This window comes from Mandrillus leucophaeus, unplaced genomic scaffold (assembly GCF_000951045.1).
Source record: "Mandrillus leucophaeus isolate KB7577 unplaced genomic scaffold, Mleu.le_1.0 Scaffold1749, whole genome shotgun sequence".
Taxonomy (NCBI): Eukaryota; Metazoa; Chordata; class Mammalia; order Primates; family Cercopithecidae; genus Mandrillus; species Mandrillus leucophaeus.
This window is the reverse complement of record NW_012101753.1, coordinates 311,544-332,246: the sequence shown is the minus strand read 5'-3', so window position 1 is coordinate 332,246 and position 20,703 is coordinate 311,544. Positions and strand designations below refer to the sequence as shown.

Here is a 20,703-nt window from a genome sequence, read left to right as displayed (position 1 = left end):
AATTGTACTAATAGAATCTCATTGGATTTCTAAATAGGAGCAGCCTAAACAGGAACCTATTTTTATCATCTCAGATCCAAGGAAACTTTACTGTAGTAGAAAGAGCTCCAGACTGGAAGAAATATAATATTTACCTAGGAATATTTTTCAAAAAGTATATCCTCACCTATTTCTTCTCCTCATCCCCACCAAGGACATAGCAGAATCTCCAAGGCAGATAATATGTAGTTGAGAAAAAGTTGTTCATGCAATTTGTATTTCCTGTTCCCATCTGTTTCTCTTCACTTTCTGAGTTTGAAAATCAATGGAGAAGTTGAGCTGTAAAATTCTATGATTTTGTTAGGAAAAATTTCACTACCTACTGATTGTTTTCCTCCTAGGAGTTATTAGTTTTATACATATCTTCTTCATTGGGACTTATTTAGTATGTGGATGCATTCTCTCAGGTCATGGGCATTAATTCTAATATATTCTATTAGATAGGCAGCAGATTAAATGAGGATCATTTTCTCTTTCTCCACTTTGTTGTGCTAGGCTGGTAGTTGACATCTTGGATCAGATAACTTTAGATCCATAGGCTTTCTTGATCTTTAGAAGTAGACTGTCTGCTGTTGCAACCCTGGCTAAGTCCTATTATATTGGCAGAAATAGTAGCTCTGTCATATCGTAAGCACTCAAGCAATGGTTGTTCCAGCAAAGTACCTTTGTCGTTTAATTATACACATTTAGGAAAATATTGATAAAAAGTAATTTTAAATACAATATTACTTTTATTTTGACTTTTGGAATTAAGGGCCAGACTTTTTCTTAGTTATATTTAAATTAATTTTGAAGAAATATAAGTGGGACAACATAGGCTTCTCAATGGAATAGAAACAATCTTTCTGAAGTGAAGTTACTATTTTTACTCTAACAAATTGTTTGTGATTGTTGATTATGGTCACTTGAATGGGAAGGTAGCTTTTATTCATCAGTCTGTGGTAGAAAATAAAATTGACCCCCATATCAGTAAATTCCCAGTCAGATATCTTGTTATGTAAACCCTTGGTATCAACTCAGTATGCTGTGCACAAAGTAGCCACTTAAATATATTAATCATTAGGGTTTTAAAAATAATTGTTTTCTTATAAAAATATTAGAAGCTTGTTTTAAAGAATTGTATTGAGAAGGAAAGCAGATAAAAGTTATCCATAATTCCACTTGCAATGAGCATTATGGGAAATTTTGGTGTATTGCTTAAAATTTATTCATTTCTGCTTATTAGAGGTTTTAGAATCTGGTAAAATTTTTCTTATTTAAGGTAAACTATGTTAATAGTTTTTAGTCAACCTCTTTCAATCCCTGAAAGTTCTTTATTACTCTTCATTTGTAACCTCCATACATTTAGTCTGGAGTTCAGTGATATATGGGCTTCATTACTTAAAATACTCTAGATCTATAATCACTTTTAGGAAATATGTGTAGTCACTTGACAATCCTCACAAACTACTTCTTCCTACGAAAGAGCGTATCTTTTCTTCTGTGGATTATTTAAATAATCCCCTACCCCTATTTTGTTGAGACTTTTAGGCAAAGGGATATATGCTTGGGCTGTTCTTTTCAGATTCATTGTCTTTTCAAAGTGCTTTAGTATCTTAATCATTCCTGCTATCAAAATATTTTCTTTCTCTGTCATTTTTGTTGGGAAATCATAGAAAAACAGATACTTTATTTTTAATAATGTGTGACTTACCTAAGTTTTTCACTTTTAAAATACTGAAAATATCTGTCCAATCCTTAGAGTCAACAGTGACTTAAATGCTTGATTTTGTTGTCGTTGGTGGTGAATACTTCAGCCTCATAAGACTTGCTAATATTAAGGTCATCTTATCGGTTTTAAAAGCCCCCAGGTACTCAGAGCAGAACACCTAGTAAACCTTATTGACAACATCTTGCTTGAATTATGTCTCCTATGGGGTTCTGAGAATGAAGTGAGTTACTTCAAAGTGTCAAAATGAGACTGATTTGGTTGGAGGCCAACTTGGACTAGTATATATGAAAAGTGAGCATCTTAGGTGAGATTCTTAATGCCCATTAGACTTGTAGCATTGTCTGCTGTATTTTATGCTAGTAGCCAGGTGTGGGCAGTGATATAGGGCTTGGGGGATCTCTCTTACCGGCCCAGGGATCCAAGGCATTCAGTGCAAAACCTGGCCAGCAGCCCGAGTGAGTAGGAGCCATGTGACTCTGGTGAGTTGGAGTGTGCAATTGCCTCCTGCTTCAGAGCTACCTGATCCGAATACTAAGCAGAGCGAGTGCCGGGCTGAGTGTAAGACACTGAAGACACTGCAGAGCAAGGTGCTTATTCCAGAGGCGTTACAAAACATGGAGATTAAAGACCAGGGAGCCCAAATGGAGCCGCTGCTGCCTACGGTAAGAGACAACCTGCTATCACATAGATTAACCGTGTTTGCTGCAAAACCTGTTAGGCAAGTGGTCTGCTAGCTAGGTGAAGTGAGTGTACTTTTGGGGTGGTGGATAGCTCCTACGACATATGGACAGGGGTCTCCTCCCATCTTGGGAGACTGAAATGCATAAAGCAAAGCACACGATTCTCCCCCCCCTTCTCAATATGGATGCACTACGGTGATGAAATGTCTCATGTTTGCTGCTGTTTGAAGAAATCGCTAGGTTTTAGCAGCAGGGGCAGTTACGTGTCTCTCTGCCTGCCTGTTACTGCTTATCTCTCTGTTTCTCAGACTGTGTACTGGTTTAAGCCCTTGGAAAGAAGCCCCCTTTTATCATGTTTAATCCCTGTCCAATTTCCTCCCCCTGCCTCATCCCCAGGCAGTGAGGTGAGGGAATCTGCTGCTGTTGCAGCTCTAAAGATTTAGTCTCCACAGAAACCAGGGGAAAGAACAGGACGATCGTGTATATGTGTGTGTGTGTGCGCGCGCGTGTGCGTGTGTGTGTTCCGTCTCTTTCTCAAAGGGAAATGTGTAATGGTTTTTATACAAAGAAGGTATGCATTTTTGGGGGACAGACACACAATTCAGATTTGAATATCAGAAAGGTTTCTGAACTGTCATTTGGTAATAGCCCATCTGTTTATCTCTGGGTTCTTAAGCTGTTTCCCTAAATTTAATTTTTGAATAAGTGATTGATTTGCTTATCCTCTCCACAATCTCTCTGTCTGGCTCGCAGACTTTGGAGATCTTCAGGCAACATCTTTTTGAGTCTGGAGCAGCTGCTGTTGCTGTGTTTAAGGAAAAAAGAAAAAAAAACCAAAACAGTATTTTCTTGATGCAACAGAGATGACAGTCATAGCTTCCAGCCATCTATCAGTGCTACCACAGCAGAAATCCCCTCCCTGCACCAAACCAGACGGAGGGGCTGTTTCTCAGCTCCCTGTTACTAAGGTTGGTGACCCACCTTGCACGGAAGGGACCGGCGGTGAGCTGTCCATTTCCGAGTCCATTCCTAGGTTTTCAACAAAATGCTTCCGTAGGAGGAGTGGGCAAATTCTGGGCCACTGTATTTTCAGGGCCTTACCTCTCCTGCCGGGCTCACATGCTGCAAAAAGATTCCAGTTTGCATCCCCGGAATCAACTGTGGCGACTGAGCATGCCCAGTTCTCCTGCGGACGCCAGGTTTGAGCAGGGAGGGAGCAGAGTGATGGGAAGAATGCAAGGAGTTACCACAAGAATAGAGTCTCAGTAGAGGACAGGGGCAGCATGGGGGTAGGGGGCCGGGAGAAAGGGAACGGGAGAAAGAAGTTTGTCAATTATCCTGCCTGCCTAAAAATAGAGATATTTCTTTGTGGCATCAAAGTGGAGTTATAAAAAAAAGTGTAAAAGATTTGTCCATCTTCCCAAACTTGAACAAATACATAAATTAGGATTCTGTTAGTATTCAGAATAAATAGTGTTAAGAATATCAGGGAACTCTTGTTCCCTGGATGAGACAGGAACTATACACAGGAATCGTGGTATGGGGGTTAGGGAAGGTTTAGGGAAACCCCCAACTCTTTTTTTGTTGGCTGGCAGTGGGGGTGGGGTGGGGTGTTGAAACCTGTCCTAGAAAAGCAGGCTGAAGCCAGTTTGATGTGGCTTATGGATTGTCACTTGTGGGGAACAGTTAAAGGGTTTAGGACCAAATGAGGATTAACTAGAGGAATTTAAGAGGATGACATTACTGGGCTAGATGGGCAACCAATTTATAGCTTAAAAGAGCAGAGAAAAAAAGTCTTTCCAGAAAAGGTCTACAATACATCTCAGGGAAATTTTTGAAAGCGAGAATCAAAATTTGCATGCCATGGGGTTAATGGTCAGTACAAAATGGTGACAGTTTAATGGTAAAAGAGAATCATATTAGCAGATCATTACAAGAAAAACAAGCCCGATGGGCTAGAGAGGATGCTGAATTACTGGTCCAGTTTTATACTTGTATAGCAACTCCCCCAGTTGCTTTTATGAAAATCTTTTTTTGTTTAGTTTTCAAAACAAACATGTTATGTAAAGCAGATTTTATTATTTTCATTTTCAAGGTGAGAAATTGAGGTACAGGGAGTCTGAATAACATGTCTAAGATCACCCAGTGATGAAACCAGGACTAGAATTTAGGTCATCTAAAACTAGTTCAGAAATTTAAAAAAAAATTTAATATTTTTTACGTTACATTCTTAACCAGGCTTAACATGATCCGTTCCTGGACTGAAGTTTTTATGCTTGGAAGAGAGCTTTGGGCTTTGTTTTAGAAAATTAATCAGACGACTTTGCAAATAATTATGTGAGAGGCAATATGGCATAATATTTAGAACACAGTCAAGGCCCAACACTGCTATTTATTCGTTAAATGATATTGGGAAAGTTATAAGTCATAGTGTCTTCAACTGAAAAATGAAAAGGGAATGTTACTATATATCTCTTGAGTTTTGGAATGAGCAAGTTAAATAACTTATATGAAGTTTCTGACATTTAGTAAGTGTTCAATGAAACTTACTTGCTATTGTCATTGTCAATCTTGCTGTAAATGAATATGTTATGGTTATATTCATCTCAATATAGATACTGAGATGATGCATAGGTTTCAGGTTTTTACGAAAAGTGGCTTGTCAGTACTGTCTACCAAGAAGGAAAAGTGGAAAATGGAGAACTGGAAAAGACTCTTCATAGTGGAGGTGGGAGGTGGAATTTTTTAGTTATTATTATGAAAACTTTGCAATATGCTTGGAGAGCCAATTGGACAGGCATTAAAAGCCAATATTAGATATGGGACAGAAGCAGTCAGAGGTAGAAAGTTAGAGAAGTGAAAAAGAAAGAAAAATAAGAATAGATAAGAATGTCAGATGAGTGAATGTATTAATCCTGACTCAAGTGAAATGGAGGAACAGATTCTCATTAAGCCTCCCAGGGTTTACCTCCATTTAGTATAGTATATATAAAGTACATTTGAAGGATATGGGCAGAGAAGGCCTAGACATGTTTCTCTTTTTTTCCCAGTGCTTCTTAGGAAGCTTCAGTGATAATTTCCTTTTGCTGGACAAGCCATCATTGCATTTTGTAGACTCTAATCACTCCAAGGGTTAGGGCGTTCACTCTTGTTGGCTAAGTGTATAGTCTGGTTTTGGTAGCAACTGACTGTTATGTCTGAAGTTATAGAAAAAGTGTACCAGAAAGATGCATTCTCTTAAGTGCCTACTGTTGGCCAGTCCCATTCTTGGTGCTGGAGATGCAGCAATAAATAAGGCAGGAAAACACCCTATATAAGTGAAACCTCACACTCCAGCTAGACTAGAAATAGGACTCGATTTACCTTTTTAAGAGACTGCTGCTTTCTCCTCAAATGTTTAATAATTGTTATAACCTTTTTGAGATGGATGTATATGGGGAATATATGTAACAGTAATAATGGTGATATCATTTTAGTAAGGATGGAATTAGCCTTTTAAAAGTACAAAGCCAAATATTTAGGATTACATTATGATTTCACATTTTCGTTTGATATTCAATGTTGAATTTGCTTTTAGGATTAACCTAACAATTTAAAAATTATCAGGCCGTGGAAGAAGCTTCCAGGAGAATATATAACAAATATTTATATCTCATGACATTTAATCTTGGGTGATCTATAGTGAGTTCACTTTGGATCCCTTCTAAGATTCTGATGTCTGAAAAAGGACTTAAGTTGAGCTTACTCGTAACATTTCCCTAAGGTATAAAACTACAGTAAAGTTCACTTTTAAAATGTAATCTGATAATATAGGATAGATGATTGGATTTAGTACTTTTAGAAAGTGCTAATTCCATATTTCCAAGTGGCCCAGTTTATTGAATTGTTTTATTTGTGGAAAAAAGTTATAAAAAGTCTTTAATATTATTAAATCAGGGAAAGGAAAATGGGACTAAAATGTCAAAGTAACAAAAAGAGCACATGGATTGGCTAAGTAATATTGTTTTTTCTTTTCAATTTGAATTGAAATTTAAATTATAATCTGAGTTTAAAGAAAACATACTCACTACACTTCATAGTCAGTAGGAGGCAAAATGCAGTATAAGAAATTAATCTTCATTTCTACTTTCATGATTTGAATTGTTACTCTAGCATGGTAAGTGACTATAGAAATAAAATATATGTATAGAATGCTAAGGTTGGGAATGAGTGGTAGAATCTGAAGGCTGTAGGAATTAAGTTTACTTCTTTATTAATATTATGTTTATGATAAAATATTGAGATCAGATTAGGAAGTAGGCTAGTTTATGATGAAGAGTTAGAAAATATCTGGGCCAGGGTCTGGAACTCAAATAGAGTCAGAGAGCATGGTCAGAATACAATGATACTGCCAGTGTATCATTTCTTTCTAACCTTGAATAATACTTGCTTCGGAAGTCCAAACTGGGCATGAATAGATTGCAGTGTATTATGATGTGCTGCAAGTAAGTGGAGAAATGTTGATGCCCCTCTCAACCCTTCTGCGAGAGAGACTTCACCTCTTCCTTTCTGATATCACATAGGACACATGACAATGATCACTTGACTTTCTGTGAGGACACCGTTGTCAATCTATATAGTAAATATTAGTTAAGTTTTATGTTTTATTTTTAGGTAAAATAAAATTAAAATGAAGTTTTAATATATTCTCGCACCACAAACAGTTGTCTCAGATACTATTTGGGGTGTACTGCTTTTTTGTTTTTTAGAAAAAGGGAATAATTTGGCATCTTTTATGGAATTACATATATATATATATATATGTATGTCTTATTTTTTAGAACAATATAGGTTCACAGCAATATTAAGCAGAAGGTACAGAGATTTCCCCTATATCCCCTGCCCTTTACACATACATAGCCTCCCCGATTAACAAGATCTCTCACCAGAGTGGTACATTTGTTACAGTTGATGAAACATTATCACCCAAAATCCACAGTTTGCATTAGGACTTGGTGTTGGGCATCCTATAGCTTTGGACAAATTTGTAATAACATGTATCCACTATTATAGTACTATACAGAGTGATTTCACTGCCCTAAAGATCCTCTGTGCTCTTCCTATTCATCCATCCCTTTCCACTAAACCCTGGCAACCACTGACTTTTTTTACTTTCTTCATAGTTTTGCATTTTTTAGAGTATTATATAGTTGGAATCACAGTACATAGCCTTTTCAGATTGGCTTCTTTCATTTAGTAATAGGTATTTAAATTTTCTCCATATATTTTCATGGTTTGATATCTCATTTCTGTTTATCACCGAATTATATTTCATTGTCTTGATGTACTACAGTTTATTTATCCATATACCCACTGAAAAATATCTGGGTTGCCTCCAAGTTTGGCAATTATGAGTAAATCTGGTATAAACATCCATGTGCAGATCTTTGTGTGGACATATTTTCAATTTCTTTGGGTAAATACTAAGAAATGTTATTACTGGATTGTATAAGAGTATTTAGTACTTTTAAAAACTGTCAAGCTGTTTTTAGTAGTGGCAGTACTACTTAGTATTCTCACCAGCCATGAATGAAACTTCCTCTTGCTCCACACGCTTACCAGCATTTGGTGTTGTCAGTTTTTTATACATTGTCGGATTTGATTTGGTAATATTTTGTAGAGAGTTTTGCATTCATGTTTATGAGGGATATTGGTTTGCAGTCTTTTCTTATAATATCTTTGTTTGATTTTGGTATTAGGGTGATGGCCTCACATACTGAGTTAGGGAGTATTCCTCCTTTCTATTTTCTGACATAGATTGTTTTGGGAGGTTATTCATTATTGACACTGTCATTTTTAATAGATAGCTTCATATATGTTTTGACCAGAGGACTGTAGAGATCAACTGGAGTCTAGATTTTAGACTGACTCCTTAATTTATGGATGATGGAGCTGGACATCAAAGACGTAAAGAGATATATTTAAGGGCATGCTACTTATGATTCTAGTTAGTGCCAGAACTCAGCCTAGAGTCCAAATCTCTTGATTATTCACTTATCATTCTTTCCACTATTATATAGTCTCTATTACTATCATAGCATCAACAGCTGGGTTCCAAATTAAAATGGAAATTAGGCAATGTTTGTAAAGTAATACTAGATATTGTCTCAGGCTCATGATAGGTACAAACATCTGTAATCCTCATGATAATCCTGAAAAGTTGCTAATGTTTTCCAGCTTTGCAGATGAGAAACTGAGGTCGAGAGAGTTGTATAAATTATCCAGGTTCACATAGCTAAGAAGTGCTAAGCTAGGATTTGAAAATATTTTATCTAGTTAATAAGTAACTTGTCTTCCTTAAGGCTAATTAAACAATAAAAAAGAATTCCATTATGAAATGAGCTTTCACATCTTCCCCTCCAATAAAATATGAAAGTACTCTGCTACAAGGTGCTATAAAATGTCAGGTCTTTTTGGACACATATTTCATGATTCAGTTTATATGAAATGTCTAGAATAGGCAAATCCTTAGAGATATAAAGTAGATTAGTGGTTGCCAGGACCTGGGATATAGGGGAGAGTTAGGAGTGACTGCTATTAGGTACAGAGTTTCTTTTTGTGGTGATGGAAATGTTCTGGAATTACGTGGTGGTGATGGTTACACAACACTCTGAATATACTAAAAACCAATGAATTGCACACTGTAAAATGGTGAATTTTATGTTATGCAAATTTTATTTCAAAAAATTATTTTAAAAGTAAGTTACTGTTTAGCATTATCATGAACAAGGAGAAGGCTGAGGATCTAAAATGCTTATAAGAAGAGGGCAAATAAAATATTCACAAAATAAAAATAACTTCCACCCCCCACAAGAAATTCTTTACTACAAATTTGCTTCTCTTTGTCAAGATGGTGCTGAGATTGGTCAGGGTTTCAGGTTATTTGCAGACCTAGAGGTCTTGGAATATATCTTCAAAGCTGAGTTAAGAGAATATATGGTACATTCTATGTACCAGAGAGAGAGATAACTATTTCACTTGAGTCACACTGTATTTAGATATTTAATTTCTTATGGCAATATTTTGTAGTCTTGTCTGAGTGTAAATTTCTATGCAATATAGCAAGAATAACACAAAAAAATGCAGAAGTGCCATTTATATAATGGTTCCTACATTGAGCTTAAATACCAAATTCATGTTGAATTCCAAGTAGCTCAGAACTCGAGAGGTGTTCTCAGAAGATGAAAATGGAGATTAATATACAAACTCAGTTGGATAGAGTGAGGATATATTATAGCCAAAGACTCTTGGTATAGCTTTGAATTAATGACAAAGTCCCTGTACCAACATCAGCACGACTTGCTCATTCATCATGAAAATTATGCTCTAAGGATCTAATAAGCAAGTTTTTAAGGCAGAATTTTCCCATTGCATATTGAATGTGCTAGGTTGCTGGAGTGCCTCCAACATTTATTTGTAACTCCACTTGTTCTTGCTAATTCTGGAAAACCAAAATTATTTAGAGAAGGCTATTTCTTTCTAGTGTCTTTTTTTCCCCCTTTTGAGTAATGAGGCTTTGATATCAAAGATGATGACCTAGTCAAATTTCAGAAAGCAAGTGACATGAAAAATAGGTATATAACAACTACCAGATGGGATCAAAACATAGCTCTGCTTAGGAAGCACATTTCATTATTGTTAGATCCACACTGCTTTTTTCATAAAGTGGTGAATTTCTGTTGATATTTAAGCTTTTCTGGGAATAAGCCTCTCCAAATGCTTCTGATTTTTTCAGATATATGAATGTGGTTTAAAAATGAAAAAAAAAAAAAAAAACAGCACATACGCACAACAAATCCAACACAGAGTCAGCAGCAATACACACCCTTAAGGTATAATATAATTTGTTATTTGAGTGTATAACCATGTACTTTGTAATATAACTTTATGATATAAATGTCTGTTAAAAACATGTGATATATAATTGACAGAGTACTTATAGTAAATATAAAAATTTGGTATTTTTTTCCTAAACAATGGGATTATTGAAAACCTTACTCTTCAGGACCACCTGCATCAGAATCGTCAAGAGGGCTAGTTAAAAATTCAAGTTCCAGACCTCATCTAAGCCCACAGTCTGAGAATGTTAAAGGGTAGTAGTAAGGACACCAGCATTTAAAAAACTGCTAGGTGATTCTTATGTACATTAAATCTTGAGAATTTTTGCCTTAAATATCAACAAAATAGAAAGATCATCATATATTTATAAATTATTTTAACTGTAAGAATGCTGGGAGACTAAGAATGTAATGCTTGTTTTGCCACAAAACAGCCTTTTTACCAATAAATCATAATGGGCTAGAAAAATTAAGTGCTTATTTACTTATTAAGCATATTACCTATTGCTTTGCAATATTGTGTATATACACGTATATATATCCTGATGATTTCAATTTATGATTGGTTGCTTATGATTTTTCAACTTTACCATGGTACAAAATCTATGGACATTCAGTATACTCCTCAACTTTGCATGGTGTTACCTCTGGATAAACCCATTGTAAATGGAAAATGCCATATATGGAAGATGCACTTTTAACTTATGAAATTTTCAGTTTACAATGGATTTATCAGGGCATAACTCCATTGTAAATTGAGAAGCATCTGTATGTAAATTATTTTGCTTAAATGCAAATACATATAACTTGTTGCCTCAAACAGTAGCTAGATTCTTGAAAGCAGCTTATTTTAGATAATTTTTGTGCTGCTCTCACAGAGCCAAGTGCATGGAACTCCTTGTTAAATATATCATGGGTAATAGACTAAGCAACAACACTAGCAGACATTAATTGTTAAGAGTTTGGACACTGAAGTTGGAAAATTCTAAAGGTTTCAGTTAGGAGGTATGTCAACTTTGGCAAGTTATCTAGGTTTTCAAAGTCTTACTTTTCTTACCTATAAAATAGGAATGGTAATAATATATCTATCTCCCAGGTTTGTGAGAAGCAATGAAAAGATACATATTATATCATTTAGACTAAGGACTTAATAACAGTAGCTGTTATTCTTGACTTAATAGTTTTCCTTTTGAATGAAAATCATTATCTGATATGCACAATTAATTCAATCCTTGATTCAATAATGCTTACTCAATAACTTGATTTATCCATTTGGCAATAATATAGAAGTATGTCAATAATATAAATTGATAATTATAATACAATGCAATCCTTTTTCTAATTATAAAATTAATACTTGATTTTTTAAAGATAGTTTAGAAGGCATCAAAAGTAAATATAAACTAATTTTGTCACGTTTTAACTATTTTTACTCACAGAATGCTTGCAGAAATAGTACAGAATTCCCATATACTTTTCATCCACCTTACCCTGTTAACATCTTACATAAGTATTATTAATGATAAGAACTAGAAAGTTAACATTGATACAATTATATTAACTAAACTACTATATTCGAATATCACCAGTGTTTTCACTAATGTCCATTTTCTGTTCTAGGATACAATTCAGAGTACCATATTGTGCTTAGATATCACATTTCTTTAATCTCCAGTTTGTGACAGTTACTGAGTCTTTTTCTTTCATGACCTTGCCACTCTTGAAGTGTACAGGTCAATTTTTTGGAGATTGTTACTCAATTTGTGTTTGAGGTTTTCATAGTTAGATTGAGGTTATGCATTGTTTGTCAATAATACTGTAGAAGTGATATTCCATTTTCCATTCATTATATCAGGATATACATATCTTACTTCTGGTGACATTAACTTTGATTACAGAGTTATCTTCTGTTTTTTTCCCATTGAAAAGTCAAGAAAGTTTCCCTTTGTAATAATATATTTGGGGAGATTATTTTGAGACTATGTGACCATCCTATTTCTCCTCAAACTTTTGCACACTAATTTTAGCACTCATTGGTAAATATTTCCTGTTTCACTTATGGAAGTGTCTGCCTCATGACTTTTTAAAACTTTTATTTGGTTTTTAATAGACACATAATAATTATACATATTTATTCTATAAATATGTATGATACGATGTTTTGACACAAGTATACATTGTATAATAATATAATAATCCAATAAGGGTAATTAACATATCCATCACCTCAAACACTTACTTCTTTATTATAAGAACATTCAAAATCCTTGATTTTAGCTATTTTGAAATATACAATACATAAGTGTTAACTATAGTCACTGTACTGTACAATAGAATACCAGGAATTATTCCCCCAATCTAACTGTAACTTTGTGCCCGTTCACCAACTTTTCCCCATCATTCCCTTCTCCCTGCCTTCCCCAGCCTCTAGTAACCACTATTCTATTCTCTACTTCTATGGAAACAACTTTTTAAGATTCCACATATAACAAGACTTCAAAAGGTTTGTAGAAACATGTAATTAAGAGATAAAAATAAAATATAAACTTTATTTCTCAATATAAGCTCTATCAAGTTCAAGACACTTTTGTAAGTGATGATACCAGCCATTTAATTAATCCCTAAAGAACCGAGGGTCTTGGAATTTAATCATGTCAATGCAGTCTTTCTTTTACATTATTAACTGAAGAAAAATGGGTGCCCTTTATGGATTTTTTTAAAGATTTACACAAAAAAGAAATTAGAATGAGCCAAACCAGGACTTTAAGGTGGATGCCTAATAATTTCTCATCGAAACTCCCTCAAAATTGCCCTTGTTTGATGAGAGGGATGTGTAGGAACATTGTTGTGGTAGAGAAAGACTCTGGTGAAGATTTTCTGGGCACTTTTCTGCTAAAGCTTTAGCTACCTTGCTCAAAACATTCTCATACCAAGCAGATGTTGTCATTCCTGGGCCCTCCAGAAAGTCCTCAAGCAAAATGACTTCAGCATCCCAAAAAACCGATGCCATGACCTTTGTTATTAATCAGTCTGCTTTTGCTTTGACAAGACCACATCCTCCTCTTGGTAGCCATTGCTTTGATTGTGCTTTGTCTTCAGGATCATTCTGGTAAAGCCATGTTTCATCTCTTTTGCAGTTCATCAAAGAAATGCTTCAGGATCTGGATTCCATTTGTTTAAAATTTTAATTGAAAGTTCTGCTCTTGTCTGCAGATAATTTGGGTGCAATGATTTTGACACAGTTTTAGTTGAAAGTTTGCTAAACTTTAATTTTTCAGTCAAAATTGTGCAAGCTGAAGTATTGGTGTGGCTATGGTGCTGGCTATCACTTATGCTGTTAATCATTGGTCCTCTTCAATTAGGGCACAAACAAGATTATTTTCTCCCTTGAAAATTGATATAAATGATCTGCCACTGTGGGCTTCAACGTTGTTTCTTCCCTTTTTAAAATGAGTTATCTATTTGTGAACTGTTGACTTATTTCAGGCATTGTCTCCATAAAGCATCAATGATTTCAGCATTCTTCCACTCAGTCTTCACCATAAATTTGATGTTTGTTCTTGGTTCAATTTTAGCAGAATTTGTGTTACTTTGATATGGGCTATTTTCAAACTCATGTCTTATCTTTCTAGGTGCCTCTAGATACTCATCAGACATGTTATAACAAGTTAGTATGAGTTTATTTTGGTGCAATGTTTTTTGAAATTCATGCAAATTTCTTATAATACACATTTTCTGTGAACTTTTTGAAGACCCCTTGTAAAAGTGAGATCACGCAGTATTTGTCCTTCTGTGCCAAACTTATTTCACTTAACGTAATGTTCTGTAGGTTTATCTATGTTGTAAATGACAGGATTTCATTCTTTTTGTGGCTGAATAGTACTCTATTGTGTGTGTATATTACATTTTTATTATTTATTATTTATTATTTATTATTTATTTACCTTTTTTGAGTGAGAGTTTCATTCTTGCTGCCCAGGCTGGAGTGCAGTGGCATGGTCTCAGCTCACTGCAACCTCCACCTCTTGGGTTCAAGCAATTCTCCTGCCTCAGCCTCCTGAGTAGCTGGGACTACAGGCACTCAGCCTTATCTTGCTGAGTAGCTGGGATTACAGGTGCCCACCACCAAACCTGGCTAACTTTTTTGTATTTTGAGTAGAGATGGGGTTTCACCATGTTGGCCAGGCTGGTCTGGAACTCCTGACTTTAGGTGTTCCACTCGCCTTGTCCTGCCAAAGTGCTGGAATTACAGGTGTGAGGCACCATGCCTGGCCTTTTTATTTTTTTAAGAGACAAGGTCTTGCTCTGTCACCCAGGCTGGAGTTTAGTGGTACAATCATAGTTCACTGCAGCCTCAAGGACCTGGGTTAAAGTAGTCCTCTCACCTCAGTCTCTTGAGTAGGTAGGACTACAAGTGTGCACCACCATGCCTGGCTAATTAATTTTTTTTTTTTTTTTTTTTTAGTGTAGAGACAGGATCTCACTATGTTGCTCAGCCTGGTCTTGAACTACTGGCCTCAGGCAATCCTCCTGCCTCTGCCTCCCAAAAGCACTGGGATTACAGGCATGCATCACTATATCTGGCCTACATTTTTATTTTTATTTTATATATATATATATATTTTTTTTTGAGACAGAGTCTCACTTTTTTGCCCAGGCTGGAGTGCAGTAGCGCGATCCTTGGCTCACTGCAACCTCTGCCTCCTGGGTTCAAGCAATTCTCCTGCCTCAGCCTCCTGAGTAGATGGGACTACAGGCACCTGCCACCATATCTGGTAATTTTTGGGGGGTTTTTAGTAGAGACAGATTTTTACCATGTTGGCCAGGCTGGTCTCGAACTCCTGACCTTAGGTGATCCGCCCACCTTGGCTTCCCAAAGTGCTGGGATTACAGGTGTCAGCCACTGTGTCCAGCCTATCTGGCTTACATTTTTAAATCCACTCATTCATTGATGGACACTTAATTTGATTCTATGTCTTGGATATTGTGAATAGTGTTGCAGTAAACATGGGAGTACAAATATTTCTTCAACATATAGGTTTCATTTCCTTTAGATATATGGCCAGTAGTTGGATTGTTGGGTCATATAACAGTTCTATTTTTAACTTTTTGAGGATATTGTCCATAATGGCTGCATAAATTTACATTCTCACCAATTGTGAGAAAATCTCCACATTCTTGCCAGCATTTGTTTGTTTGTTTTTCTCTTTTTGTAATAGCCACTCTAACTGGGGAGTGACATCTCATTGTGGTTTTGATTTGCATTTCCCTGATTCTTAGTGATGTTGAGCAGTTCTTCATATGCTAGTTAGGCACTTGTATGTCTTATTTTGGTGAATGTCTAATCAGATATTTTGCCCATTTTTAAATTAGGTGATTTAATTTTTTGCTTTTTAATTGAGTTTCTGGTTTAATTTTTTGCTATTTAATTGTTTGAATTTTTTATAAATTCTGGATATTTACCTTTTGTCAGATGCAAGGTTTGCAAATATTTTGTCCAATTAAGTTGTCTTTTTGTTCTGCTTATTGTTTCCTTTACTGAGCAGAAGCTTTTTAGCTTAATGTAATCTCATTTGTCTGTTTTTGCTTTTGTTGCCTGTGGTTTTGAGGTCTTATCCAGAAAATCCTTGCCCAGACCAATATCATGAAGCATTTCCTCTATGTGTTTTCTTCTAGTAGTTTTATAGTTTCAGGTCTTACATTTAAGTCTTTAATCCATTTTGAGTTGATTATTTTATATGGTGATACATAGGGGTCTAGTTTCATTCTTGTGCATGTGGCCATAGTTTTCCCAGCATCATTTATTGACAAGGCTTTTTTCAATGTGTGCTCTTGGTGCCTTTGTCAAAAATAATTTGGCTGTAAATACGTGGATTTGTTTCTGGGTTTTCTCTTCTGTTTCATTGATTTATGAGTCTGTTTTTATACCAGCACCATGATATTTTGGTTACTATTGTTTTGAAGTATATTTTGAAGTCAGGTAGTGTGATACCTCTAGCTTTCTTCTTTTTGCTCAGATATCTTTGGCTATTTAGGGTCTTTTGGGCTTCTGTAGAAAATTTAAGATATTTTTCTATTTTTGTGAAGAATGTCATTGGTATTTTGATAGGGATTACATTAGTTCTGTATATTGCTTTGAGTAGTATGAGCATTTTAACAATATTAATTCTTCCAAATCATCATCATGGGATATCTTTTCATTTGTGTCTTCTTCAATTTCCTTCCTAAATGTTTTATAGTTTTTATTTTAGAGATATTTCATCTTCTTGGTTAAATTTATTTATAGGTATTTCTTTTTTTTAAGGTAATCAAATAGATAAATCTTGAGCTAGACCAATTAAGAAAAAAAGAAAGACAAATAAATACAATCAGAGATAAAAAAGTAGACATTTCAATTTATGGTCAAAGAAACACAAAGGATTATTATGAACAACTATATAACAAAAAAAAATTGGAAAACCTAGAAGAAATGGATAAGTTCCTAGACACATACAACCTGCCAGGACTGAATCATGAAGAAGTGGAAAACCAGAACAGACCAATAACAAGTAATGAGATTGAATCAGTAATAAAAAGTCTCCCATCAAAGAAAAGCCCAGGTCCTAATGACTTTACTGCTGAATCCTTCCAAACACATAAAGAACAAATACCATTCTTCTCAAACTATCCCAGTAATTGAAGTGAGGGAAATTTTTCCTAACTCATTCTTTGAGGCCAGCAATACCCTGATACCAAAACCAGACAAGGACACAACAAAATAAGAAAACTACAGGCCAATATCCCTAATGAACATGTACATAAAAGTCCTGAACAAAATATTAGCAAACTGAACCCAGCACATCAGAAAGATCATTCACCACAATCAAGTGGGATTTATTTCAGGGGTGCAAACATATGTAAATCAAAAAACATGATACACCACATTAACAGAAAGAAGAACAAAAACCATATGATCATCCCAATAGATGCAGAAAAAGCAATTGATAAAATTTAATACCCCTTTCTGATAAAAACCCTTCCAAATTAGATAGAGAAGGAACATACCTTAACACAATAAAGGCCATGTATGGCAAACCCACAGTTAACATCATACTTGAAAGGGGAAAAGTAGAAAGCTTTTCTTCAGAAATCTAAAACAAGATAAGGATGCCCACTTCGCCACTTTTATTCAACAGAATTCTGGAAGTCCTCGCCAGAGCAATTAGGCAAAAGAAAGAAAGAAAGGTCATTTAAATTGGAAATGAGAAGTCAAAAATTGTCCCTGTTTGCAGACTACATGATCTTATATATGAAAAACCCTACGCACTTCACCAAAATACTGTTAGGGCTAGAAAATAAATGCAGTAAAATTGCAGAATACAAAATACAAAATGCTAATTAGTAGCATTTTTATATGCCAACAGGAAACTATCTGAAAAATAAATCAAGAAAGCAGTTCTGTTTGTAATAGCTCATGGTGACTATTTCTCTTATTCTTTCTGCATTTAGATATTGGAAATCTGTAGAGAAGACCTGTTACTTCTCCATTTTTTTATTCAATTATTTATTTATTTCAGTATGGACTCAAAGGTATTTAGTTTATTTTCTGGGTCATAATCCAGTACTTTGTGGTTCAGATTGTTTAATCTGTGGACATTGAGAACTCTTTCTCAATGAATTCTGTCAATTGAGAGCTCTCATGTTTTTTTAACATGCTTCCATCCTTTTGTGAATACTTCCTTACAGTCTGGTACCACAGAGTTTTTCAGCATCATCTTGTATTTTCCCTGACTCCACTCTGGAATGAACCACGTCATTAAGGAGCTGCTGGGCTAATTTTCAAGGCTATTTATAAGTATTATTAAAATTATTTCCAGAAAGATTGTATACCAGTTTTCACTTTCACTAGAAGCCTCAATGGTATTTAACAAACTTTGTCAATTAACTCAGTAAACATTTTACTAACTTTCTTTTGTATTCCATTTACAAGTTTTCTTTCTTTCTTTCTTTCTCTTTTCTCTTCCTTTCCTTTCCTTTCCTTTCTTTCCTTTCTTTCCTTCCTTCCTTTTGAGAAGGGGTCTTGCCATGTTGCTCTTGCTGGAGTGCAGTGGCTGTTTACAGGCATGATCATCACAGTGCACTGCAGCCTCCGAATCCTGGTCTCAAGCCAGCCTCCTACCTCAGCCTCCCAAGTAGCTGGAACTGCAGGCACACACCACCCTCCCTGGCCTGCTTTGTCTTTTTTCTTTAAAAATAACAGCTCAAAAGAAACATTGAACTATTTGAAACATTATTTAATTTAGTTTACCAGTAAGGTGAATTTCATGAGTAACACGGTATTACTGAAATACTTGTGTACTTGACTCCCTTGTACATTATAAGGTATAAGTTATAAGTCTCCAGCCTCATCATTACAGATCCTCACTAGATACCATTTTGGCCATGACAATTTTCAGTCTTTGAATAATGAATGCAATGGTTCCTTTCCTTCCTCAGAAATGGCATTCTTTTTGATTCTTTTTAATTTTTAAGAGCAAAGTTGAAAGAGATCCAATTAACAAGGTGTTTCAGTGTCTTATCCTTTTCCAGGCTTACTGTTTATTACAATATGATAGACTAGACAGAGACACTTGTTTTTATTTATTCTATTAAGATTATTTTATATACTTTCATTTATATCACTTCTTATGAAGATATTCTTATTTGAACTATCCAGTAGCTTTTGTATCATCAAAACCACGTTGAAGAACTGCCCTAAAGCCATAATATGTGACAAATTTGACAAAAGTAAAATTTCTAGGCCTCACCATATGTTGTTAATGAAGTGAAGCATGATTATTTGAACCTTGCTCATAATGCTCTGATTTAATAATCCTGCTTTTTATCTTTAAGTGGTTTGAAAAAACAATTAGTTCTAAAGAGCTGAAATTAGGAGTAATCTATTTTAAATTGAGTAATCTTGTAACAGTTATACCGTAGTAATTGTTTCACATTCATTATGGTATTGTGAAAATAGTAGTACTTTCTATTTAGATTTTTAACATATTCATTATAATTGGTTATCATGAAGACTAAACAACAACAATTTTCTAACATCAATCCTCTTAGCCTGATATTAGAAGTTGTTTAGATAGTAGTGCCAGTGTAATAAAGGGAGTTGTAATCTCCAGTAAAGACCATTTGTGTAATATAAGGTAATATAATATTTTTCTAAATCTTTATGAGAATAATGAAAAGGTGAACTTAATATCCACATTACCCATTAAAAACACATGAAGATGCCTCATAATTCAGGAACTTATAATTATATGATATTAATTTAGAAGGTATTGATTCAGCCTTGAATGCTGCTTTAGAAAATCAACTTTTCACAAAATTCCTTTTAGTATCTTATAATTCCATCTGTTTCCTTTTATAATTTCAAGATATTATTCCATCTCTTTTCACATAATTAATCTTCACTATCTCTTTTAGCAATATAATTCAGTATTCCTAACCTTTCACATCCATCTAAACACATTTCCCCCGTCTTTCCAGATGGTAGCATGGCCTGGTATAGAACAAAAAGGATGTTTATCTTTGATTCCATAGTATAGTGATATATCCCAATGTAAAAATAGTTAACTAAGTAGCCATTTTGATTTCAAATAGACCAAATATTTTAGGTTGAATCCTAGAACCTAACTTTCATAGTTGTACTGAAACTTTTGACTTTAGAATCAGCTTTTCTTGAAAAAATACATTTTTTTTCTGATGTTTTTCTTGGTTAAAAAAGTGAAGTATCTTGAATGGGAATGGAAAGGCTTTAGTTTACTGAATCTCAGATTGTTCCATAAAAAAAGATTTGATGATTATGTTTCAATAATTTATCAATACACATTTACATTTCTCTTAAAAATGATCTGCATATTTAGAAAACAAGGCACAAGAATGTTTGGCAAAATGCAATTGAAATTCAGAACAGTGTTTAAATATGAGTGGTTCATATATTAATGAATCAAATTTTAGTTAATTCATTTACATTAACTTAATTTCTGTTAATATTTTATTGAGTAAGAATGGAAGTGGTAATGAAGTGGCTTTCCTGTCTTGTAAGTAATGCAGTAGGAATTCAACTCATTTAGGGAGGTGAAATTCTAATCATAGGCATAAGAAAAATATTGCACTGCTTTGATCATAATGTCTTTGTGCAGATGATCCATTATTCATGAAAAATAGGTTGGTACAAACAAATAAGACTTAATTAAATTTCTCATTTTAAGTCAATAGTTTCAGCCTCTGGTTTCTTAAACTTTTCACTAAGATTTTTGTAGAGAAGACAAAACTCATTTCATTCAAGGTTTCTTTTCTCCAGTTTAGGTTAGACTATTAATGCTTTTGAGCTATGAAATCTTCTAATGGAAATCTCATCCAAATT

At 34.6% G+C, this 20,703-nt stretch overlaps 1 protein-coding gene across 1 annotated transcript in view; it reads left to right on the top strand.

The window, feature by feature from the left end:
• Positions 1-2,185: 2,185 nt before the first annotated feature.
• The window catches only part of LOC105537568 (sodium-driven chloride bicarbonate exchanger), a 295,346-nt gene continuing 276,828 nt past the window's right edge, over positions 2,186-20,703 (top strand). The window contains exon 1 of the mRNA XM_011977214.1: positions 2,186-2,412. Coding sequence (XP_011832604.1) covers positions 2,365-2,412 — 48 coding nt within the window. The 5' untranslated portion in view covers positions 2,186-2,364. The remainder of the gene's footprint in view (positions 2,413-20,703) is intronic.